Source organism: Vanacampus margaritifer, chromosome 17 (assembly GCF_051991255.1).
Source record: "Vanacampus margaritifer isolate UIUO_Vmar chromosome 17, RoL_Vmar_1.0, whole genome shotgun sequence".
Classification (NCBI taxonomy): domain Eukaryota; kingdom Metazoa; phylum Chordata; class Actinopteri; order Syngnathiformes; family Syngnathidae; genus Vanacampus; species Vanacampus margaritifer.
Genome location: NC_135448.1, coordinates 14,075,066 through 14,102,868, shown reverse-complemented (window position 1 = coordinate 14,102,868; position 27,803 = coordinate 14,075,066). Strand labels below are relative to the sequence as shown.

General features: G+C 35.1%; 1 protein-coding gene across 1 annotated transcript in view; it reads right to left on the bottom strand.

Annotated features, from left to right (window-relative positions):
• Window positions 1–972: 972 nt before the first annotated feature.
• Window positions 973–27,803, bottom strand: part of LOC144037306 (CMP-N-acetylneuraminate-beta-galactosamide-alpha-2,3-sialyltransferase 1-like) — a 42,566-nt gene continuing 15,735 nt past the window's right edge. The window contains exons 2-7 of the mRNA XM_077548682.1: window positions 20,737–21,276; window positions 13,956–14,149; window positions 7,927–8,106; window positions 4,342–4,387; window positions 2,715–2,834; window positions 973–2,639 (exon numbers count right to left, since the gene is read on the bottom strand). Of these exons, the coding sequence (XP_077404808.1) occupies window positions 2,466–2,639; window positions 2,715–2,834; window positions 4,342–4,387; window positions 7,927–8,106; window positions 13,956–14,149; window positions 20,737–21,054 (1,032 nt within the window). The 5' untranslated portion in view covers window positions 21,055–21,276 and the 3' untranslated portion in view covers window positions 973–2,465. The remainder of the gene's footprint in view (window positions 2,640–2,714; window positions 2,835–4,341; window positions 4,388–7,926; window positions 8,107–13,955; window positions 14,150–20,736; window positions 21,277–27,803) is intronic.

The following is a 27,803-nucleotide window of genomic DNA, read 5'->3' as shown; positions in this document are numbered from 1 at the left end:
ACACTGGGGTGTGAAGTTAAACAGATTCCTCACTTCTCTTGCACCGCTGTTGAAAAGGTGTATACTGTAATTGCCTATAGATGCCACAAGATGGTGGCAAAGCACTACATAAAGCTCCTCAACGGAGTGCACCAAAATGCCACAAGAGGGCGTCAAAGCAATACTGTAATGCTATACAGTACTGTTTTGTATTACACAGTATTTCTGAATGTGTAATACTTTCAGGATGCATTACATTCCCCCCCCCCCCCTTTCAACACTATCAAATGGCAACGCTTACCTTTGTTGATTGGCTGGGAGAGGTCACATGGTGAGCGATCACAGCTAACAATGGTTCCAATGTTTCCTTGAGAAAAATACGGATGCTTTGCCAGCATATTATGAAAAAGCCATTCGTGGCAACGGGAGCCATCATTATTGTGTTAATGATGAACTTTGCAAAAGGCACTTTGTGCACATTTAAAGTAGAAAAGGCATTAATGAAGCAAGTAGACATAATGGTTTATCAGGTTGTTCCCTGGTGTCGAATTAACAACTAATTTACTCTTAATGCGCTTCTATTATAAGTCTGCCGGTCATTGCGGCTTACACAACGCTACTGTGCCATTGCCGTTTTATGAAGATACTGAATACTTATAATGGGTTAAATAGGGAAGAGATTTCATTGATCGAGAGGAGAAGCCTTTTCAATGTATTGTGTGCCTGTGCAGATGTGCAAATAGCCTACTTGGAAAGTATTCTATTATTAGCTTTCACAAAACATTTTTTTTTTAAAGCCAGGAAGTAGAAAATACATCGTTTTCGCTTTCGATTGTCACCAAAACACGTCATCAATGCGTATTTGAATTAAATAGAAAAAAACATTTTCATAGCTTGGTTTTTGTCTATAAAAAAATATATTTTTTAATAATTAAGTCTGAGTAACAAATACCAATCAGACATTTCTTGTCAAATTACAATTTTTTTCAGTCAGTAGGTAAAAAAAACATTTTATTCATTTTGAGGACTGGGCAGAAAAGCATACATCAGTCAACAGCATGATCACCGGCATGGAGTACCCAAAAAAATAAATAAAAAATCCCCAACTAGGTGAAAGCTGTTGTCCACCTGGTGGCACTGTTGACATATTTGGCAGCCGTGCACAAAGACATGACATTTAAATCAGCTCATTTGGAATTAGTCTGCTCTCATATGGAGGACAAAAAAAAAAAATGTTGTAAGGCACATGAAGCGAAACAAAATCCCACATTTGCCCACCTACCATCAACATCAGTGTTGATTTCAAGCCAGGAATAAACATTATTCCATTGAAACTGCACAGCCAGGTGTCTGCAAGCGTTGGTATCATATCATTAATGTGTTTCTGTGGAATGTGTAAACATTTTACAGAACAGTGGCTGGAGCTTGAATAATAATGTAGTTTCACTTCACTGATCGAAATACAAGCTAAACTCACCAAAGGCACTTGATCGTTTTCATTCAATTGTGTGACAGAAATCATTACAGATAAGGCACCACAGTGCAGAATATATTGCACTTTTTTAAATAGACTAATTAAACAAAGAGCTATATTTAGTCTGTCAACACAAATGGAGCTCTTTTTTGACACATACTATAAATACTGCCTCTGTTATAAAACACGGAAAATTGACTTTTTTTTGTGCACAAATAGTTGGGCCTCTTTATTAACCGCTCACCCATCAATTATGAAGATCTGTTGGTGTTCTGCATTTCCACTCGCTGTTTTGAAAACAGTGGTTACGATAAAATTAGTCATTTGTTTGCAGTCTGGACACAGAAGGGATGAAACACTGCATAAGCCAAATGGTAAGCAGAGCTGCATTGAGACTGTACAGTAAAGTGTCATTTAGCTGATTGGTGATGAAGTGCTGCCTTCATGAGGGAAAATGGAATCCGTGCAGTCTTCTTTGTCTCCTTTACAGTGTGATTAAAGACTTCAGAGTCCTTGAAATCCAAATTGAGGATTTTAGATGTCATTAAATTGCACACGGCTCTTAATAGAGGCTCTTAACTCATTCACTGCCATTGACGGCTATGGACGTCAAAAATTTATTTGAACTATTTCTATTAGTTTAAAAAAAATCCACTTTTGCTAACAAGAGTATGGAAACCTAGAAAAAACATTTATTGTAAATTTAGAACAGAAATAAAATGTGTGATTAATTGTTAGTTAAGTAGTGAAGTCATGTGATTAATTACTATTAAAAATTTGCCAACGGGCCTAATAATATATATATATTTTTAAATAAGGGGCATTTAATCGTAATTAATTGCATGAAATTTTAAATCTGTTATAAATGTACAATAAAAAAAATTCTAGGTTTTCATAGTTCATATGGATTTTTGACGTCTACAGTCGTCAATGGCAGTGAATTAGTTTTAATATAACAATATGGTCGGAAACTAAAAATAGAAAACATGTTCATTTGATGCACCTCCTGGCATCATCTACCTTTAAACATTCGGATTTTGTGTTTGTCCGCCAAAAGATGCGTGACGTTAAATTCAAAATCGCCATCATGGACGCCGGTGAATCTGAAAGCGCCGGCCGCAAGGTTCTCCTCCCAGTAGTGGTGCCAGTTCCCGTTCTGGTCTGCGCCGAAGCCAAACACACTCACCTGCAAGATGAGCACAAACGTCTGTGCAAAATATTCAGTTATGAATCGGGTTCAATGTTGCATCGGCGGTGTTACCTCGTCGCATACGTGGATGGCGAACAGCAAGCTGAGGAAGCCGGTGGAGGGATAACGTCCGTGACCATCCAGCCAAGACTCATAGACGTACTTGAAAAATGTTGGGTTGTAAATCAACACCTGCAGAGGATAAGAAAAAAATGTTTGCCCACACAACTATTTTTTTGCAGTAAAACTTGACACAGTGGTTCAATCAAACCTCAAATGATTCGTGGTGATATACATTGCTTGGCCATCATTGGCTGCGCTCAGTAGTCGACTTTTGACTGTCGCGATGGTACGTCGTGTGATTTCTTTATTTTTGTCATTCCTTCACATTATGTCGAGGAAAAACAAAGTGGTCGGACGAATATGTGCGTGTAAAACGGAAAATATGGTGTTCCACAGGGTTCAATTCTGGGCCCCTGTTTTCATTGCCCCCAGACATTCAGTGATCCCTAGTGCCATCTAGTGGTGAACTAATAATTCATTCATTTTAAAGAAAGATTGTTTATGTCATTAGTATGCAAAAAAATATGTTGTATGGCATAAATTCCTTTTTTCAATATAATCGTAGGTCGAGTAAGCACTAATCATGTTACATAGCTGTAGTCTCACCTTACTAGAGCTGCCATCTTCCTGCTACAGATGCAAATTTGTGGATATTTTATGGTGGTATATATATATTTTTTCTAACCTTTTTTCCTGCATTAAAAAAAAATATATCTCACATTATTGGCAATTTTGTGGATATTTTATGGTGGTAATTTTTGTAAAACGTTTTTTTCCCCTGCCTTGAGAAAAATAAATAAATAAATAAATTCTCACATTTTTGGCAATTTTTGGGAAATTTTATGGTGGTGATTTTTTTTAAACTTAATTTCCCTGTCTTTTTTTTTTTTTTACATACATTTTCTCATATTTTTGGCAATTTTGTGGATATTTTACGGTGGTAATTTTTTTGGGGGGGATATTTCATAGTTACTTTTTGAACATTTTCTTTCTGCCTTTTAAAAAAAATTAAATTCTCTGACATTATTGACAATTTCATGGACATTTTATGGTCATTTTCTGCTTTTCTTATTCCTTTGTTGACATTTTATGGTCATCTTTTGGACATTTTTAGGATTTTTTTTTGAATATTTGATTATTATTATTTTATCTAAATCAGGAATTATTTTAAATATGTCAATTTAAATATATGTAAAACAATATTAATTTCTACAATTTTTTTAAGAGATCCACAGGGAGCCACACAAGAGAGACTAAGGAACCACATGTCGCTCCAGAGCCGAAGGTTGCAGACCTCTGCGCTATAGCTATGTCTTAAACTTTGAAAAAAAAAAATAATAATCACATTTTACTTTTCAATAAAGAAGGGTTTGGAGAATGTGCAAAAGAAACTGGTGGGGTTCAGCACCTCCAATAAGGTTAAGAACCACTGATTTGACACATTGGCATTCATTTTCAACGAATTAGTCCCCATTTGCCTCATTTGCATATTCTTTACTCTTATTATAATGTGCGCTCATGCGCTGTAAAGTGCATTGAAGAATGGGGATGAATATTGCTGCATTGCTGTAACTGCAGACAAATGAAATATTTCTTTCAAAAGATAGAATATTTGAAAGGAAATACATAAAACTACCTTATCCTTGTTTGCCTTAATCCTGGACATGACTGGAATGTAAGTGCTGTGAGAGAAGAAACAAAACCAAACGCAGGTTAGTATGTTTTGTCATCACCTTGAAAAAGTCATCAAATGCATTTTACCGCCTGTTTATGGCGTCAGTGGCGTGACACGCACATGATGCAGTAGTCCATGTATGACTTCCATCTCATTTCGGTGAAGATGACCCCGTGTCACCGTTGTTACACGTGTTTGAACAAAATTGTTGAAATTTCACATTCACGTGCGCTCGGGTAGAATGTTTGCATCATTTTTCATATGCTTGTCACCCCGGCGCTGCTGCGACCGAACTGCTAACGTCAGCAATCGGCATTGCAATGAGTGAGATGGGATGCACTGGTTAGGATAATTAATATGATCATCACTTCCAAATATGGGCACGCTGGGAATTGGTAATTTGTCGAGCGACTCTTTACACTGAGTGAGCGCAGTGTGAAAAGGGCTTTACCCTTTAAGCAACGTGTATTCTAACACAAACAGTGAGAAAAACAATACGTAGCCGAATATTCTTTATCCTCTGTGAAGAACGAATATGCTGTTGAACTGATGTATGGAGGCCCAAAACTGTCAAAATTAAAAAATAAATAAATGACTACCTAAATAAAAGAAATTAATACAAGTGGAAATAAAAACGGATAGAAAAAATTATAATTAAAAAATTAAATAAAACATAAATATAAATGGAAATTATATATATATATATATATATATATATATATATATATATGTATATATATATATATATATATATTATATATATATATATATCCCTAAATAAGTACATAAAAGTAAAAATAAATAAAAATAAACAAAAATAAAAATGAGATTCAAAAAATAAAAATAAAAATAAATGTGGAAATAAATACAAAAATAAATATGTGAATAGAATGAAAAATCAATCAATAAATGAACACGTTCTGCTCTCACATTTATTTATTTCATGCTGCAGACGCTCTGTCAGGTTGAAATGTTATTCAAATGAGGGGCGGTCCTAAGCGTGTCTTGGGTTGGGCTCTGCTGTTTGAATTTTTTGATAAAATCTCATTTAATTTTTGTATTTATTCTTACTTTTGTTTACTTATTTAGGTATATATATATATATTATATATTTATTGCTTTTATTTCCATTTATATTATTATTTGTATTTAATTTTTGAATTATACTTTTAATGTCGACTTATATTTTCACTTTTATTTATTTATTTATTGATTTATTCAGTCATTTATCGATTTTTATTTTTTGCAGTTTTGGTCCTCCATAGATATGAGTCTCCAGGACAATATACGTCAAAATGTTTTATATTGTACATGTCTTATAGCCTACTGTCCCCAGGAGGTCAAGGAGAAACTGTGACAAAAACTGCTCAATTATTTTTAAATTGTACTTAATTATATGATTATTGTATGCTTTTATATAAGGTATAAAATTATATCATGCTATTTTCCTCCTTCAAAACACATTACTCAATTTGTTTTTGTTATTATGCACACTCCCACATATCAAGTTGCTCAACTTCGGTACGGCTATCTCAGAATGAAGATTTTGCTTTAAACATACACACGCACACACAATTCCACCTTAGACGGATGGGTGTGCAATCTTTCGGCTTGTAAAATGACATTTAATGATGCAGAATGATTGCTCGGGCAACAACTGCACTTTTATTAGACACATTTGTTTGGGTTTACCTCTGGTGCCGACTTACAGGCAGAAGTATACATTCATTTTTTATTTTATTTTTTTACTATCAGGAAGGCTCAGTCATTAAACCACAGGCCATTGCGGATTTAGCATGCGGAGGAGGAATTTATTGGAGGATTATTCTTGTTTTGGCAAATCTCTGTCGTTTTTTAAAGCATCTTAGCGCCTCACCTTTACAAACTGCCTTGAAGACACATTTATGCCAGAGGATAGCTTGAAGGAAATAGCACATAATTAAAAAAATATATAGATTTGAAACTAGGCCTGGCCCCATTCATCATTTTAATACGTCAACTGTATTCCAAATAATAGCAAATCATGTGAAGCACTTTTATGCACTTAATGACCACAACACCTGTTGTTTTATGACACCGTCTACCAATATTAATTTTCGAGAATATTTTGAGTCAAACTACCCGTCACACCACTAGATGAATAGTAACGACGAACGAATACGTTTTGGCGCATGTTTGTGCACGTGTATTTTATCCCAGCTGAAATTTTGTTGCCAGTCCGTGGGCTGGGTTTGAAAAATCGATGAATCGAATCCAATCAATTTTCCTTTTATCAGCCCAATATCGATTTATAGGACCATAAATCAATCCTGTGATATGCCATTTCCCCATAAATACAGGTGAAAATTGAATCTAACTTCAAGTAAAAATAAAATGTTACTTGTTTTTCTCATACAATTCTGCCCACACTAAATACATCAATTGAAAATGCCAGTCTCCAGATTTCAGAGGCCACTTTAGCCAATCAGCAGCCTGAAGAAAGTCATTTCTGGAAAAGGCACAACTTCAAAAAACAATTGGACAGTTTGTAGTGGTAAACAAGGTTAGCACTAGCTAACTAGCTAGAAAGCTAACATCCGGTAAGATTACCTGTTTTTGTAATCTTTTGCGTGTTCAAATAAATCATAGTTGAGATCTCGTGAAGAGGGTCCTTGCAAGGTTTTTTAATCAGAAGCTTCTGATGACACAAAGGAATTTCACCAAGCCATGTTTCTGTCCAAGTGTGTGTCGTCTCTCTCAGACACGGGACTTTTATTAGAAAACGCCTCCCCCTCCCTCCAAGTACAAAATCAGATTACATTCTCCCAGCATACTAGATCGTCCTTGAACTTTTGAAAACCGGATTTCTGACGAACAGGAACTAGACTTTTTAGATAAACAAAAGAAACATATTAACTTTCTCATGTCTGGGAAAAGAGTAGAAAAGATAGCAAAGAAGGTCAAAAGCATTACTCATAAAGATCTACATCTTCACAACTGTAACTAAAGTCAAAACAGTTAAAATATAAAATGAAATATTAAAATGTCAACAATCCTAAATGTTGGCAGGTAAGGCCATTAAAGCTAAAGCTAGCTAAATAGCTAGCTAACTACAAAGCTAGCGAGCAAGGTAGCTCTTTAGCTAGCTTGAGCTTTAGCTAACTACTTACCTAGCGGGCAAGGTAGCTCGTTAGCTAGCTTTAGCTAACTACCTAGCTAGCTGGAGGTTGGCAGTTAAGGCCATTAACGGCAATCAGAAGATGGAAAGGGGTTTTCTCTGCCTTGATATGAACTATAAAATATATGTAGATGAGAGTAATGATTTGCCTCCATCTTGTGACATCTTGGTGACAAAGAACGTTGTTGAAGTGAGTTGAGGAGGTTTAAACTGAAATGCTTTGCCGCCATTTTGCGACATCAGTTATAAACCTTTTTAGTTTTTACGTGCAGGTTTATGTTAAAATAAAAAAAAAACAGTTCTGATGCGTGGGTGCTATATCAAACAAATGAACACAATCAGTGTAGCTGGGGTATTAATTATTATTATTATTAATTATTTGCACCTACTGTTTAATGGTGCCCGTGGTCAAGGCGCTGATGATCCACTGCAGGTCCAGAGTCTTGAAGGGGATGAGCACCAGGCTGGTTTCGTTGTCCAGGTCCATGGCGCTTTCCGGATACATCAAATGATGCGTTGTCCTGGCGCCCACGTCTTCCTCGAACCCGGCTGTGGGAGCTTGGTTCATTCTGGAGCAAAAGAAAAATGTATACAGAATTGGACTGAGCACATAAAAACAGCCTACTCGCTTATTTTCAGAACAATGTAAGCACACGAAGAGAAGCACAATGTGTCCCATCCTGGCAATTTCTGGACTCCCAAACAGCAATTTAGAACAATCCGGTGTCCATTTCCAGCGCGCCGACGCAGGGCTCCCTGTTATTACACCCAACAATAGTCGCTTCTGCAGCTGAGGTAATTGCCGAGAATTCAAGAGGCAGTTTGGATGCTGTCAGCGCCACAGGAGACAAATCATTAGGATGACCCCCACCCCACCCCCCCACCCAGCACCAACTATGAGTAACGTGGCCCGTCTTGTCTGCTGAGTTCTTGGCAATATCACTTTGCTCATTACTCACTCTGCTGACATTTTCCACCCAAACCTGTCAGACTCTAACGGGCCTCTTTTGGCAAAAGGCATCGAGTTTCAACCTGTGTTGGAAAAGATTAGATAATAAAATGCAGCCGCTAGCAAGAAATATATTACATAGTTACCACAATCAATTTTTTGGGGCACTTTTTACATTTATCCAATATTCTACTGTTGCATCATAACAGTAAAGTCACAATAACTGTCATGTTCATTTGTAACATTCATGCAAGAGTCCTAGTGTTACTTCATGCCAATTGTTAATTAACACCTATTAGACAGTGGGAATCAAAATGGAGTATTTTTATCTTTGTAAACAGGGGACTTCGCACCAGTGTGGGATGCACACTTATTTTTCATGATATTATAATAGCACTCTGATATACAAATTGCATTTTTACACAGTTCGTTTTGCTTCCATTTGTTATGCGATTTTATTTATTTAAATTCTTGGACTGAATCGGATTCGAGTTTTCGGGTGTCCCTAATAAAATAACATGCAACCATTGAAAAAAGGTTGGAAACGATTTGCAAGTATATTCCAATTTAGATGGGTAATTTTCTCCTATAATGGCATATTTTATTTTCATTATTGTTTAAAAATGTGTATTACATCTGTCATATAAATTGAATATAATATTTTTTAACTGTCTTTATTGTATGTGCAAGTGATGAAAGTACAGTACTTAATGTAATATAAAAATGCAACTGTTAATTTATTTAACTTACATTTTTTTCCTACAATGCATCCAATTTTGAGTTTGAGTTATTTTGTTATTTTAGTTTTGTGTTTGACCAATGACTACTGAATAAATTAATTAATTTTTATCAACTGCTCCAGCGCAATCATAATATAATTTATTTGTGATATGTTATTGTTACATATTTATAATAATAATAATAATAATAATAATTATCAACATCATTATCATCGTCATCATCAAATATTTTAATTAATAATAATAATCATAGTTATTATTATCTTTATTATTATTATTACTGATGGGCGAATACCAATAACAAGTTTCAAGCTAATACAAGGCCTCATTTTGAGGAATCGGTTCTTGAAACGGTGATAAGAAACTAGAAATTTAAAATAAAATAAAAGTTGACAGCTAATTTATCTGCCAACTTTTTATTTATTTATTAAACAAGTTGACAGCTAATTTATCTGCCAACTTTTTTTGATTTTTTAAGGGAATTAAAAAAAAAAAGTACTTGGTATCGGTGACTGGTATCGGTCTGAAAAAAGGTGCTCTTGCATATACCTAATAATATTTATTAATACTATTGTTATTAAAATATTTTGTTTTATTATTTTAGCAATTTTGTTTAATAAATAAATAAATACTAATGCAAAATTAAAGTTTAAATTATCCAGCTTTGACTTTTTTGGGAATAAACAACATTTTAAAATGAATAAAACATAATTGCATTGTATTTATTAGTTGACATAAAAAAAAAAACGTTATCGTTCTCATGTCAACAGTCAAAATGCCTTTTTTTGAGCCAACCACTAATTTCAATATGTTTTTATGTCACCCAGTCGATGTAAACAACCTTGACATGTTTATGTATCCAGATATTTCTCACAGTATCCTGAAAATGTTGCCCTTGCGCTTGGGGTGCAGTGTGTGCTCACGTAGCATGTAATAAGCAAGTAACACTTTAAAGGTCAGCGGTATTTCACGACTGTCTCATTTCACACGCCGATTGCCGCTACTCCTTTTTCTTAAGGTTAACATCTCCAAATGCTTACGCGCTTCTGGCTGACTAACCCCCCAGAGGAGCGCCGAGCGCATTTTTATTAGACGAGCCGAGACGTCGGATCACGATGCATAAAAGACTTCAGGGTTTAATAGAAACTTTTGATTTTTATGCGTCTCGTAAAGGATCTGCGCTTTTGTGTTTATTTATTTATAATGGCGACATTAAAAAAAGAAACTCTGTAAATGCCCGGATGCAAAAAAGGTTCGCGCCAGTGCGAGGGTCAAAGGTGAAATCATGCTCAAGACAGTGATGATGTCATGGTGTTGCCGGAGGAGCACAACACTGACTAAGCGGTGCTTCAAAATAAAATAAAAAATGTGATGTGGAACTGCTTAGGGACAACATGACACTGCAGTCTGCAAAAAGAATGATGTTCACACACACATATATATATATATATATATATATATATTAGGGGTGTGAATTGCTTAGTACCTGCCGATTCAATTCGTATCACGATTCATAGGTCACGATTCGATTCGATACCGATTAATCCCGATACAAATCTATAAATTGATTATTGCGATTTTTTTTAAAACCCAAATTTAGAAAATACTAATCCGTAAACTTGTACACGTACACTGTAAGATTTGTACGAAAATGTATTTATTTATCTAAAACTTTAGGCTTATAACTGCGAGCCACTTTATTTAACAAACAATCTGTTGCAATCTGTTTCAAATTGAAATAAAATATTAAGGCTTAATGTTCCATTAATATAACATTCTTCCATGCTTGACGTGCGAACCTTAACCCTAAGTAAGACGTTTTGTTGAATACTCCCATAATAAATGGATGTTTAAAAATCGATTCGGCCTCATATCGAAATCGATTCGAGAATCGCGTGCTGTAATATCACGATATATTGCCGAATCGATTTTTTTAAACATCCCTAATATATATACAGTATATAAACACACACATATATACAGACACATACGGTGTATATGTTAATTCAAAGGTTTTTATGATGCCACGTGATGGCGCCGAAGCACTTTTTTTCCCTCTCCTTTCAATTCAATACAGTTGCTTGGCACCAAGATGCCACTAAATGCCGCCAATAGGCAAATCTGCAAATGCCTATCCATGAATATGTGGTGGCTCGCCATATTTTCTTTGCCTTTCCCCACAAGACGATCAAAGGTGAGACATAAAAAAAAAAGAATAGAATAGCATCACCCTTACTTTTTTTTTTTTTTTAAAAAACAAATTAAAAAAATTAATATTTTTTTTGTTTTAAATATATATACATATATATATACATATACACACATATATATATATATATATATTTTTTTTTGTATGTGGGTGAGTATGTGTATGTGTATGTGCGTGTGTGTGTGCGTGCGTGCGTGCGAGCGTGTGTGTATTCATCAGTTCACCTAAAGCCCATTAAAAAAAATCCCATACTAATAATATAATATAATAATAAATTGCCAAATGCAGAAACATCAATGTAAGTTATCACGATGTGGTGGCTCTCGCTAACAGACAGAATTAAGTAACCAGAATTAGGTTAAAAAATTCTATATACGTAGACCATGTTTCTATAAATTTTGATATTTGGTTTTTATTTGAGGCAGATATTTTGTCCATTAAAATGTGATTTATGAGGAGGTTAGACCATTGGTCGATATTCAGAGTTTGTTTATTTTTCCAGTTAACAAGAATTGTTTTTTTTTGCGACAGTAAGGGCTACAAGTGTAGATTGAAATTGTTTATGTGGTAAGTCAGTTGTTGTTAGGTCACCTAGCAAACACAAGTTTGGAGATAAAGGTATCCTACAGTCCAAAATAGCGGAAAGTTTTTCTAAGACTTTAGTCCAGAAATACATAACCGGAGTACATAACCATAAAGCATGAACATAAGTGTCTGTAGTGTTTTGTAAGCATTGGAGACAAATGTCGGAGTCTGAGAGTCCCATTTTCTTCATCATATATTGAGTAATGTATGTTCTGTGAATAATTTTATATTGGATAAGTTGTGAATTTGTGTGTTTTGTCATTTTAAATGCGTTTTCACAAACTTGAATCCAAAAGTCAGGTTCCGGAGCTATAGACAAGTCTTACTCCCTTACTAAATGAGCAGACGCCATCGCAGCCGAGACTTTGACGCATCACCTTGCGTGATCAATCTCTGTTAGCGTCTCAGCAGTCCGATATTCCTTTGGGAAAAGGGTGTCATTCGTTTTTCAAGAGTTGAGCTCCTAAAGCCATTTTTAAACAACAAACAAATGCGACGCACCGAAAAACCTTTTGCTATGCTGGCTTAAAGATCCATCTTAATCAAATTATTTGCACCGGCTTACATCATGCTCGCCAATATAAGCTTTCGACTGATCCTCTATTCAGGCCAGCAAATAGCAACACAAGACACTGCTGATGGATGTGCACACAACTACCCCAAAAAATGATTTGCTTTTTATCTGTATTTAGAACAAATATATTTATGGATGAAGCATTTGCTGTTATGTATTTCCATTGTTACACGGCTTGTTGTGTTGCTGCTCCGTGTGACCTTTTGACTCAATACCGAAAAAAATTGATTTTAAGTAGCCGAATGTGTAATATTAGTACATAAGTAGTCAACCCTTGAGTAGTCACCGATACCAAGTACCGATACCACTAGGACTTTTGAAAAACGTAACATTTTGCCCCCGAAAAATAAATACCTATAGATACCAATATAAAAATTTTCTTTAAATTTGCATGAAATTAATGGATTTTTTTTTATTCTTCTAATCTCTAAATTTCTAGTTCGATACTGGTAACAGAGCGCCAATACCTTGAAATAAGGCCGGATATCAGTCCGATATTGATCCACCCACCCCTAATTATATATATTTTTGGGGTCATTTAAAGAGACACTTGAATCATTGAGGCATTTTCAGCAGTAAAAAGTTAATATTTATGTCTAGAATGACTTTGATAACATTATTGTTCTTGTACAATTAACTCATTCACTGCCATAAATTCATTTAAAAAAAAAAAGATTATTAAAAATTAGGGGCAAAAGGTGATTATAATTTTTTTATGAAAACCTATAATTTTTATAACAGATATAAAATCATCATGCAATTAATTACGATTAAACGGCCCTTATTTTTAATATATATATTTTTTTTTAAATTAGGCCCGTCAGGCGATTCACATTTTTTATTGTAATTAATCACATGACCTAACTAATGATTAATCACGAATTTTACATCTGTTCTAAATTTACAAAAAAAAAATTCTAGGTTTTTTGATACTGTTAGCAAAAGTAGATTTTTTTTTTTAAACTAATAGAAATAGTTCAAATGAATTTTTGACGTCTATAGCCGTCAATGGCACTGAATGAGTTCATTGAAAGTTTCTTCCATTCATATAAATTCAGAATGCAACAGTCTGGAGAAGTCAGGGTCGCAAATATTAAACATTATTAATTAATATTAAGGTAATTTAATAATGTCTGTTCCGATACTTTTGCTCACTTGAGCAGCACACGTCGAGGTACACCATGAAATCAAAGCTGGAATTTGGAACTTGTCCCTCAGTATACAACAAAAAGTCCCTCAGTATACAACAAAAACAAAAGAATTGACCTTTCCGTCCCAATACTTTTGGAAGGGACATAAACGCATACTGTATGAATACAATCTCCATCGAGTATAACGGCAGATTTACAAGACTTGCTGACCTTAAAATGAAATCATTGGAGTCGATGAGGCCTCCATACTGGGACCCCTTCAGGTTCCCAGAGTTGCCCACAACGGCGCAGGTCCGGCAGCGCTCGGGCCCGGCGTCAGCGTAGAGCGCGTCGTCCGGAATGACTTGGAAAAGCTCTTCCACCACCTCGCTGAAGTTGGCCGGATGCTTCTCCAACTGCAGCCCCTGGTTGGGGGGGGGGGGGGGGTGGTGGTAGCACACAAAACAGCGACCTCAGAGCGTGCGCTTTGGCTGCGGGCTAAATTTAAGCGGAAGCGATTGAACAAGGGCAAAGGAGCTTCAGGAGGCCAACACATTACTGACATGTCCTCAGGGGGTGGAGGGGGAGGAAGAGGAGGGGGGGGAGGGGCTGGTTGTCTTCTGGTGGCTTTCCACTCGCTGAGGCAGCAGATAAAATAAATGCAGCATGCGTGTGTGCGCACTGCTTTTTGTGCCAAGCAGGCAGGAAGCAGGACGAGACTTTTCCCGTTGGACAACTCATTCTGAGCTTACCGGAATTTATTTTCTCCCGATAAATAATTTTGTGCGCTCTAATGAGGTGACTGTTGGATTTAAATGGTTTTGAATCACAAGACTTAAACTGCCATGTTCCCAAATAAGTCACACACAGTAGCTTCTAGCAAGATGAACGTGCACACAACATTGTGGAGCGACCACCTCAGAATCTACTACAACTCCAATAATGTGACATCCTTTTTAACTCATTCACTGCCATTGACGGCTATAAACGTTAAAATTCATTTGAACTATTTCTGTTAGTTTAGCTAACATTTAGAACAGATATAACATTTGTGATCAATCGTGAGTTAACTAGCGAAGTCATGTGATTAATTATGATTACAAATTTTAATCGCCTGACGCCCTGAATTTCTAATAATCTTTTCTTTTCTTTTTTTTATTCATTCACTGCCATTGACGGCTATAAACGTCAAAAATTCATTTGAACTATTTCTACCACTTTTGTTAACAAGAGTATGAAAACATATACTTTTTTATTTTACATTTAGGACAGACATAAAATTTGTGATTAATCGTGAGTTAACTAGCGAAGTCATGCGATTAATTATGATTACAAATTTTAATCGCCTGACGCCCCGAATTTTTAATAATCTTTTTTTTTTATTATTCATTCACTGCCATTGACGGCTATAAACGTCAAAAATTAGTTTGAACTATTTCTATTAGTTAAACATTTTTTTCCACTTTTGTTAACAAGAGTATGAAAACCTATAATTTTTTATTTTACATTTAGGACAGACATAAAATTTGTGATTAATCGTGAGTTAACAAGTGAAGTCATGCGATTAATTATGATTACAAATTTTAATCGCCTGACGCCCCGAATTTTTAATAATCTTTTTTTTTTTTTTTATTCATTCACTGCCATTGACGGCTATAAACGTCAAAAATTAATTTGAAATTTTTCTATTAGTTAAACATTTTTTTCCACTTTTGTTAACAAGAGTATGAAAACCTATAATTTTTTATTTTACATTTAGGACAGACATAAAATTTGTGATTAATCGTGAGTTAACTAGTGAAGTCATGCGATTAATTATGATTACAAATTTTAATCGCCTGACGCCCCGAATTTTTAATACTTTTTTTTTTTTATTCATTCACTGCCATTGACGGCTATAAACGTCAAAAATTCATTTGAACTATTTCTATTAGTTAAACATTTTTTTCCACTTTTGTTAACAAGAGTATGAAAACCTATAATTTTTTATTTTACATTTAGGACAGACATAAAATTTGTGATTAATCGTGAGTTAACTAGTGAAGTCATGCGATTAATTATGATTACAAATTTTAATCGCCTGACGCCCCGAATTTTTAATACTTTTTTTTTTTTTTATTCATTCACTGCCATTGACGGCTATAAACGTCAAAAATTCATTTGAACTATTTCTATTAGTTAAACATTTTTTTCCACTTTTGTTAACAAGAGTATGAAAACCTATAATTTTTTATTTTACATTTAGGACAGACATAAAATTTGTGATTAATCGTGAGTTAACTAGTGAAGTCATGCGATTAATTATGATTACAAATTTTAATCGCCTGACGCCCTGAATTTTTAATAATCTTTTTTTTTTTTTATTCATTCACTGCCATTGACGGCTATAAACGTCAAAAATTCATTTGAACTATTTCTATTAGTTAAACATTTTTTTCCACTTTTGTTAACAAGAGTATGAAAACCTATAATTTTTTATTTTACATTTAGGACAGACATAAAATTTGTGATTAATCGTGAGTTAACTAGTGAAGTCATGCGATTAATTATGATTACAAATTTTAATCGCCTGACGCCCCGTATTTTTAATACTCTTTTTTTTTTTTATTCATTCACTGCCATTGACGGCTATAAACGTCAAAAATTCATTTGAACTATTTCTACCACTTTTGTTAACAAGAGTATGAAAACATATACTTTTTTATTTTACATTTAGGACAGACATAAAATTTGTGATTAATCGTGAGTTAACTAGTGAAGTCATGCGATTAATTATGATTACAAATTTTAATCGCCTGACGCCCCGAATTTTTAATAATCTTTTTTTTTTTTATTCATTCACTGCCATTGACGGCTATAAACGTCAAAAATTCATTTGAACTATTTCTATTAGTTAAACATTTTTTTCCACTTTTGTTAACAAGAGTATGAAAACCTATAATTTTTTATTTTACATTTAGGACAGACATAAAATTTGTGATTAATCGTGAGTTAACTAGTGAAGTCATGCGATTAATTATGATTACAAATTTTAATCGCCTGACGCCCTGAATTTTTAATAATCTTTTTTTTTTTTTATTCATTCACTGCCATTGACGGCTATAAACGTCAAAAATTCATTTGAACTATTTCTACCACTTTTGTTAACAAGAGTATGAAAACATATACTTTTTTGTTTTACATTTAGGACAGACATAAAATTTGTGATTAATCGTGAGTTAACTAGTGAAGTCATGCGATTAATTATGATTACAAATTTTAATCGCCTGACGCCCCGAATTTTTAATAATCTTTTTTTTTTTTATTCATTCACTGCCATTGACGGCTATAAACGTCAAAAATTCATTTGAACTATTTCTATTAGTTAAACATTTTTTTCCACTTTTGTTAACAAGAGTATGAAAACCTATAATTTTTTATTTTACATTTAGGACAGACATAAAATTTGTGATTAATCGTGAGTTAACTAGTGAAGTCATGCGATTAATTATGATTATAAATTTTAATCGCCTGACGCCCCGAATTTTTAATAATCTTTTTTTTTTTTATTCATTCACTGCCATTGACGGCTATAAACGTCAAAAATTCATTTGAACTATTTCTATTAGTTAAACATTTTTTTCCACTTTTGTTAACAAGAGTATGAAAACCTATAATTTTTTATTTTACATTTAGGACAGACATAAAATTTGTGATTAATCGTGAGTTAACTAGTGAAGTCATGCGATTAATTATGATTACAAATTTTAATCGCCTGACGCCCCGAATTTTTAATAATCTTTTTTTTTTTTTTATTCATTCACTGCCATTGACGGCTATAAACGTCAAAAATTCATTTGAACTATTTGTACCACTTTTGTTAACAAGAGTATGAAAACATATACTTTTTTGTTTTACATTTAGGACAGACATAAAATTTGTGATTAATCGTGAGTTAACAAGTGAAGTCATGCGATTAATTATGATTACAAATTTTAATCGCCTGACGCCCCGAATTTTTAATACTTTTTTTTTTTTTTTATTCATTCACTGCCATTGACGGCTATAAACGTCAAAAATCAATTTGAAATTTTTCTATTAGTTAAACATTTTTTTCCACTTTTGTTAACAAGAGTATGAAAACCTATAATTTTTTATTTTACATTTAGGACAGACATAAAATTTGTGATTAATCGTGAGTTAACTAGTGAAGTCATGCGATTAATTATGATTACAAATTTTAATCGCCTGACGCCCTGAATTTTTAATAATCTTTTTTTTTTTTTATTCATTCACTGCCATTGACGGCTATAAACGTCAAAAATTCATTTGAACTATTTCTACCACTTTTGTTAACAAGAGTATGAAAACATATACTTTTTTGTTTTACATTTAGGACAGACATAAAATTTGTGATTAATCGTGAGTTAACTAGTGAAGTCATGCGATTAATTATGATTACAAATTTTAATCGCCTGACGCCCCGAATTTTTAATAATCTTTTTTTTTTTTATTCATTCACTGCCATTGACGGCTATAAACGTCAAAAATTCATTTGAACTATTTCTATTAGTTAAACATTTTTTTCCACTTTTGTTAACAAGAGTATGAAAACCTATAATTTTTTATTTTACATTTAGGACAGACATAAAATTTGTGATTAATCGTGAGTTAACTAGTGAAGTCATGCGATTAATTATGATTATAAATTTTAATCGCCTGACGCCCCGAATTTTTAATAATCTTTTTTTTTTTTATTCATTCACTGCCATTGACGGCTATAAACGTCAAAAATTCATTTGAACTATTTCTATTAGTTAAACATTTTTTTCCACTTTTGTTAACAAGAGTATGAAAACCTATAATTTTTTATTTTACATTTAGGACAGACATAAAATTTGTGATTAATCGTGAGTTAACTAGTGAAGTCATGCGATTAATTATGATTACAAATTTTAATCGCCTGACGCCCCGAATTTTTAATAATCTTTTTTTTTTTTTTTTTATTCATTCACTGCCATTGACGGCTATAAACGTCAACAATTCATTTGAACTATTTCTATTAGTTAAACATTTTTTTCCACTTTTGTTAACAAGAGTATGAAAACCTATAATTTTTTATTTTACATTTAGGACAGACATAAAATTTGTGATTAATCGTGAGTTAACTAGGGAAGTCATGCGATTAATTACAATTGAGAAATGTAATCGCCTGTCACCCCTAATTTTTAATAATCTTTTTTAAAATTAATTTATGACAGTGAATGAGTTAATACAGAAACTCGTTTACAACATGCTATGTTGACAGTTTAATTCATTTGAAACTGGTTAGACACTCCAGTAGATGCTGCTGTTTTAGTTAGCAACCGTTCAAACGGGCTTTCAACATAACTAAAATGAAACAGGAGTATAAAGGCTTAACTGGGGAATATAGTGTACTTTCCTATCCATTTAGCTTTGACATGCATTATAAACAAAATAGCAAAGGCTCATGCACAGGTCACGCCCTTGACATCATTGGCAGTCAGCTGCTGACACGCGTGACATTTGCTTCATGAGGCCTCGTCTGAGAGGCGTTTGCTCAAATCACTTGTGACAGGAGGCAACCCTGCGCTCTTATTTTCTCTACTCTGGCCTCTAATTGGACACGGTGTGAGGTGAACGCGGCATAGAAGATGTGCTCGGCTGCCTACGCGATAAACGTGGTAGGATGGTTGCATGTCGTGAATTTTGTGAAAACGAACTAAATTAGGTGCTGGGCTGATTTAAATTTATTAGGAAAAAGTACCGTTGCTTGGAAAACAAACTAAATCCATATGTTGACTAAAGTGACACACAATAACCTCCACCAAGGCTAACCAACTGATATTCAATCAGCTTCGCCTCCTGTATGCAGTTGAGATGAGTTCTTCTGTTGCTAACCAAAACAGCAGCAAAACACAACAGGCACTTGGATGGAGTTAAATATACGGCATTTTACAAGATCCCAGATTTAAAGATAATCTTACATAATTTGGAAACAGATCGTATTTCAGTCGATGCCAACACGTGGCCACTCCACAATGTTGTGAGCATCCGTTTTTATTTTTTATTTATTTGCCCAGGTTTTTGTCTGTATTTCTCCATAAGTCCCTTTTGTTCAGTCTAAACTAAAAATAAAGGCCTCCTTTCTGCTAACCCTAACCCTAACCCTGCTAAAAGTAATTAGCATATTGTTAAAGGGGGAAATGTTAACTTTAACAGAATAAAGTTTGAATCTTGTGGAAATGTTAAAGCTAAAAGTCTCATATTTTATGAAAATAAAGTTGTAATTTTACTTGGGATGAGCGAGTACCCATCCCAGGTTTTGGTATCAGGTCAATGACCAGCTTTTTTTTTTCAAGGTATCGGATACTCGCGACGGCTGCTGATATCAGTATTAGCTGTCCTGTTGTGCCCGTTTTATGACCAGAAACTACAAATTAGATGAATATTATATTGCAATGTATTTTAAAGGGGAAAAAAATGCTCGATTTGCACATATAGGTACTGTATTTCTTTAAAATTATCCACATTTTTGCTAAAGCTAAAAATCTAGTATTTTATAAAAACAAAGATGTCATTTTATAATTACAAGAGGAGACTTTATTAATATATATAAAAAAAAATTCTAAACCTTGTAAAGGTTTGGACTCAATAGTCTTCACTTGTAAAATACAGAAAACAAAATTTGATTAAATTACCTGGATGTCATTCAAATGCATCTTCAATTTGGAATAAAAAAAAAAAGTGCAACATTTTTATTAGTTTTAGAATGATAACAAAATTCATGGGTTGTGTTTGTGTTATTGAAATATGCTGTGAGCCCAAAATAAGCAAATACAACATTGGACCTTGCCATCTCCAAATTGTCTAAAAGTGTGAACCTGAGTGTGAGCGGTTGTCTATATGTGACCTGTTTGATTGACTGGCCGCTCCTGGCCACCCTCGAACCCGAACTGGAGACCCGAAATCACCACTGAACACAAATGGATGAAAACACCAGGCACCGTACCTGCCACCATTTGAAGGTTTCGTCCGATAGGGCGCTGTTATCCCTGGTCAAGAGCGGGTGGACTGATTGGTTGAAACGCTCCGTGAACCAAAGGTGGTCATCCGCCTCGGTCATGCACTGCGGACAGGCGCACGGGCCCTTGGGGGCGGCGGCCAAGCGGAAGGCGTACTTAAAGAAGAAGCTGGACGGCTCCCGCAAGGTGTAGCTGAAGAGGAAGGTGGTGAAGGTCACGATGCACAACAACACAGCCAACGTCTTCAACTTCCTGAGTTTGGGGCGCGTCATGCTGTCACGGCTGGGAGTCAGTTGGGGGAACATTGAGTGCGCCGAGGATCAAAATAGCAGGGGATGATTTTTTAAACAGTTCGGCGCTCAGCTTCTCGATTTTTCACATCTCGAACGTCCTTTATCAAATTCGAGAAATGGCCGGCTCTCTGCTTGATATGGTCGGGCTAATGAGGTTCATGCAGCTCGTTCCGCTCCCACGTCGACTCAATAAGGTCAGCGGCTCACGGGTTATCCGCGCGTTTAATCATCTACCTAAAATGCAAACAAAAGGACATTTAGTTAAGGCTACATGGAAACACACACACACACAAGGATGAGTATGAGAAGATTCTATCACACTGCAAAAACTGAAATCCCAGATATAATCTCTTGAATTTAACCTAATTTGCTTATTTTGCTCTGACAAGTTATTTTGACTTAACTCATTCACTGCCATCGACGGCTATAGACGTCAAAAATTAATTCGAACTATTTCTATTAGTTAAATTATTTTTTCCACTTTTGTTAACAAGAGTATGAAAAACTAGATTTTTTTATTGTATTATTTAATTTTTAATTTTTCTTATTTTTCAAAATTTTGCAGGTAAATTGAAGTAAAATTTTCTTGTTCTATTGGCAGATAATTTTGCTTATTTGGATTAATAATTTCCTTATTTTACTTTATTTTTTTCATAACTGTCCTTTTTGCGGTTAATTGCTTTTGTTTGTAATTTTTTTCTTTTGTAGGATTACTAAAAAACTGCTACATGTTAACCAGTTGGGTATTTTTTTTCTCATCCCACTAACCATTAGTGGGATGGTTAGTGGGATTTTGCATTTTCGGCGGTGTCACTTGACAAAAGGCTGAAAAATAGGTTGCATGGCTTTTATTGGGTCCGTATTTTCTCCGATGCCAGCTCCCACAGCGCCTGGTCTTTTCATTTCGCCCTCTGCACTTAAACAGGATCTTCCACCAGGACGTTAGGACTTTCATAAATGCTATATATATATCTACATTTAGTTGACAGATTCCCAGTAAAGATATGGCGCAATCAACATACCACGAGGAGGTTGTAATACAAGGCAAAGTGATCCCTAGAAATACTCAAATAATAATAGAAGTGCCCTTTTCCTCTTAACAAGCCCCCCCCCCCCCTCCCCCTCCTTGTAGCGAAGATTTGTAGCAAAGCCAGAAAGCCTGCTGGTCTTTCTTGATTAGAAATCGATCAGGTCATTTAAATGGTTAACCCCTGGAGGGAAGCAAAGACGATTGGCTTCAGAGGCCACCGGGGCCACAGCGGGCCCGTCGCTTTCCCAATCAGAGCAGGAGGCGCTCAGGCGCTTATTAGCAGCGGGGAGGACACAAGTCGATCAGCAGGAAGGCTTCCATGTGCGGCCGATTAAAAAAGTTGGGAGGGGGGTCTGTATATTTTTCTTAGGTACGTCATATTCTTGTAAAATAATGACATTTTCACGTAATGTGACAATGTAGTAAAAGTGTTTTTTTTTATCATGTTTGTGGTATGTGTCAAAATTAAAAATGTTTACAATAACATAGACTTATTCTATTTTTATTTTTTTTAAATGATCTTTTCTTAAAATTTCTACATGATTGATGAACAACCACTTTGACTTTATGCCCATTAACTCTTTAACTGCCAGACGTTTTCAGAAAAGGGATGCCGTGGGTGCCAGCCGATTTAAGCATTTTTGACTGATCTTTCAAGGTCCACAGAAAATGATGTGTTTGGACTATGGAAACACACATACTACCAAATTAAAGATTGGACTCTCATCTTTCATCAGGAAAAAAAGTTTGTTTCTACCTTATTCCGTTTTTCAGTAATCAACAATAGAAAATGGTTAGTTTCACCTCTGTTTTGAAAAAAAACGTCTTTTAACGTCTTTGGCACTCCTCCATAGGATATTACTAAACGTTATTTAATGTTTTTGACAGTCAAAGAGCTAAAAAAAATAAAAAGAAAAGAAATACACGTATACATATACAGTATATGTAAACGATTGTGCATACACAACATAATTATATATATTTTTAGCTATGACATCATTGTTCTAACAGTATTCAATAAAACAAACTAACACAAAAAAACAAACAAGATTCTGTTCATAAAATGACTTATCTAGTCCCACCCCTTATTCCTAATCAAAAATGTACCACTTAAATTCACCCTGAAACCCTGTTCAGGTTATTAATAATAATTCTAATATATTCATGAGCAAGAATTGCACATTTTGTAAAACTACTCACAAATATGAGTATTAAGCTTTTTAGGTGATTTAATTTTTTGCCTCATTTCAATGGACATTGGCTCCTTCTGTAGTGTGCAGCTTGGCCACCTGGGGGCAGTATAATGCAGAAACGGATATACACGGAGCTGGACGGTCACAGCTCTTGAGTAAACTGCAGTATTATTAGTCATCCTTCACAGACTGTAAAATATATATATCTATGAATCCATCCAGCCATTCTATATTTTTTTTTCAACACATCCTTTTCAGACGCTTATCATCAGCAGCAAGGACGTAAGCCGTCGCACAAGAAGGCACCGCTTGCCGCTCTAAGTCACAGTGGACTACAGATTTGCATACGAGCCGAGTTGGGTTATTGTCTACTGGGGGAAGCTTTTGACAACCCGGGGACACTCGAATGAACAGCGCTCTGCTCCTTCCCATAAACGAGGCTGTTGTTTGACTCGGATCACTTTGAAGCTCGAGTATTCGCCGACAAGCTCGGCGACGTTTTTAGACATCACTTCTGGGTCGCCTGACCTTGTCTGACTAAAGGATGGCAGACTTGCGCTGATCAAAGTTTGCCAAGCTGAGACAGCAAAGGCTGCACTGAAAGCTGAGCAGAACGGGGAGGGGACCCTAATCTTCCATTTTGAAAAGTCATCACCTTTGCGGGATGTCGCTACAAGAAAAGTCTTTTCGGTTTCTGTTCCTCGGAAATTGTTTGGCGACGGCGTGAGACGTTTGGGGGGTTGGTGTAACTTTTTGTGTGGAAAAAGTCAAATGATTTTAAGAGGATTAAGATGAAATATTACCAGAATACAGTTGTAGATTTATGAGAAAAAAAATGTTGAAATAAACAAAAATAAAGTTCTAAAATTGTTAAAATATGTTGTGAATTCATGAGAATAAATTTGCAATTTTGCAAAGAATAATAGTTGGAATATTACATTTAAATAAAAATGTTAAAAATTACAAAGCCCAAAAAAATCCTTTATATGTTCTATAAACTCATTTAAACTCGGGAATCTGATTTATTGTGCTTATTGAATATTAAAATAAAAATCCACCCGTTTTAATCTATTTCATGAGTCGGCCATTTTGTCTTTTACTGCCACTTGCCTTCGAATTGAAAATTACATCACAGTGTCTACTTGCGAACGTCACATGACCGAACCCAGAAAACAGGTGAGCCATGGGAAATTATTATTATTATTATTTTTTTATACTTGTGTGATTCTAACCCAGCGGCTACGATTCAAGATGTAGGACAGACGTCAGCGTTTTTTTGTTTGCTCGATATTTTTGCCCTATTTTCACTTCCTATAAGAGGAATGATTTTTGGGACCTGCAGGACATTTTCTGTGCGTGTTTACTGGCTGTGACGTTGGCTGCCGTGTCTGGATGTGACGACGGATTAGATACGCCGGCCCAAAAAGGAAAGCTAATGTCTTGCGGGATGTCGACGTCTCGTTTTTTGGCAGGTCGGAGCTGAAGGCCTGACAAGGCATGTATACCATCAGCGAAAACAAGGGAGCTCGGAACAAAACAAACGGAACAAAGACTATTGTGGATAAATAAATCAGACGCATGAATACAGCGGAGCACTTGTAAAGACGCGAGGGAATGCAAAGTGGCGGTTAGACAGACGAGAACTAAAATACTGAGGGTAAATAATAAATAAAAAAATGCAATACGGCAAAAATGACTATTAAAAATAGGGCTAAACTGTTCAAAAAGGCCTAAAAAGTGAAGCAATCTTTCAAATCAGCTTTTTTTTTGGTGTGTGGGACTTGGCCACCAGGGGGCAGTATAATAGCCATGAAGATACAATCTAAGAATATTATCAGATTGTAAACTGCAGTCAAGTTTATATAGCCCTTAATCACAAAAGAGGCCCTTTCTTCACAGGGGATAAAGAAAATACACATGCACGTGCTGTATTGTCCGTCTACATGTGTTGCTTCATTTTTTTTGTTCAAAAATCCATTGCTTAAAGACTATAACAAGCGTTTTGTATTTTTTTGTCAGCAGGAAGCTAAATACACAAGGTTTAGTGTTTTTAAAAAAAAAAAATTATAAGGTCACTCTATAGCACATATACAATTCACTCCCATATAAATAAAGTTTCACTGAAAAATTTGCGAATGGTGAATCATGATTTAGAAGGGGTTCACTCTACTGCCACATTTATGAACAAAATGCCAGAAAAGATGTGCTGGTTTAATAACCAGTGTTAAATTTTCAAAAGTCATCCGGGTCTGGAGGGGAGGAAAAAAATGAATTTCCCACTCCAAAACTAATACTGTAACTAAGAGAATGTGAAATGAAAAGATTTTTTATTTTATTTTTTTTACATTTGACGGCATCACATCTGCAAATCCGCAGAGGCTTTAAGTTTGGCGCTTTACTTGGGAGAGTTTTATTCTCACATATTGGCTTTCAGGCAGCGTTTTATCTTCATATAAAAAAAAAAAGACTGCGGCGGCTGTTTCTTGCTCGAGTGCATAAAGAGGCTTTCAGAGTGCATTGAAGTCTGTTCACATGATTAAAGGAAGTGAAGAAGTTCAGCGCTGAAAGCTCGCCGATATGAAGGTAGATCTGTTGTCGGATTAAAAACAAACACAAGATAAGCAGCCGGGCTTTTTTTTGTGAGAGGCGAATTAAGCCCGACTGTGAGAAAAATCAAAGTTCAACTTTATTTGAGACGCTGATAGGTTGAGCTGAATGATGTTTAATTCCCGCGCGTAAACCTCACGAGGCATCGGGTTTGTTAAGAAAAAAGTCTACGGGCTAAAATCAAACCGGAGTGGTTATTTTGCTCCTGACATTTTGAAGGCGAGAGCATTCAAGCCCAGCGAAAAAAGTATTTTTTTTTGGTACTGGTATTGATTTGGACCACCTTGTTACACTCTGTGCAGAAAAGCACACACTGTATCATTTATTATTAAATCAGTAAAAAAATAAATAAATAAAAAATCCGTGTTCTGCTGCATTGCTTTTGCAGACTATAAAGTTCAACTTTTTTTCCCCAATAATTTTTATTTTATTTTTTTTTTATTTCTAAAATATTTTTGGAAAATCACAATGACAAAAACTCAAAATCTTGGATTAGTATCTCAGATAAAAGACCAAAAATGATCACGAAATGGCCAGCACAAACTAAAATGGCAGCTTTCCTGTGTATTTTTTGGACACGTTTTTTTATTGGAACAGCAACAATGCTTCCTACGCACACTGGCGTGTTCTAAGCTTTAATGCTTATGTCCTTCACACACTCATCCGTGCAGCAGCCCGGAGCACCAACATTTCCCCGGAGAGTTACCTCCTCCTTCGCCCGGTGTCCCTGAATGGAAGCCCAAAGCAGTTCAGCTGGAGATGAGCCGTCACGCCGTCAATTGTTCCCCCAGCTCCACTTTGCCATTTTGGAACACTCACCACAGCACTTTGCTCTTGGCTTCAAGCCGTTACAAATTTTGTTGATCCCGGCTGAGTGCAGCGCGGGCCGGGCTAACCGGCCACCGTTTTTACAACAAATGACCGCTGCTTTATCCCTATTGCTAAGAATAGTCATCTGTCCATTTACTGTACTTCTTACAACACTCGTCCATCTCTTCACATACAAATATTTGTGTTTCCTTTCACAGACACACAACGTTGAGTCGGAAAATCGGTTTTGATTTAAACGATTGAGTGCATCATGTTAAATATTAGATAGCTCTTAATATAAAAAGAAAAATGCACTGAACTCTCACCAATGCCTTACAAATGCAATTATGCCATCTAGTGGCAGAAAAAAATGACCTCAATACAAATCAATATCATACTCATTTTTTTTTAACAGTATATATATCTTTTAAATGTTTTTATCTCAATTATATTAATTATTATAAAATTACTGAATCAATGACTAAAATATGTAGTCATATTTCTATTAGTTTAACATTTTTCCCCACTTTTATGTTAACAAGAGTATGAAAAGTATGATTAATTACAATTAAAATGACATTATTACATTATTACAATTAAAATAAAGTGCATATATATATATATATATATATATGTGTGTGTGTGTGTGCAATATATACATACATTATTGTTTTTTGTTTTTAAGAATTGATAGCAAGGTGAAAAGAATGTAGGGCAGCCAAGATTATTGATGTGCGTTGCCAATGTGAAATGGGACATCTGCCTCTGTATTTAACAAAACGTAGCTTTCTAATCCATTTGCATGTTTTTTTTTTTTTTTTCAGTGTTTTTAGCAGCATTTTTTATTAGGCTTCCTGCACTTCCGCTGATAGGAGGATGAAGCAGGGGTGAGAATGTAAAGCAGCCTTGTTATTAATGTGCTTCGTCAAGGAAGTTCTCCATCTCCAAGCCAGGCTTGTCCCATTAATCATTAGGACTCAGGGAACAACACGGAAACGATCACATTAATTTGCATTTTTTTTTGTCATCGTTCGCCTTTTCCGCCACGATTCTTTTCACGCTCAGTGACGTCACGCGGGAAAGAAGAACTCGTATTCCACACGACGTCAATTTGTGAGGGG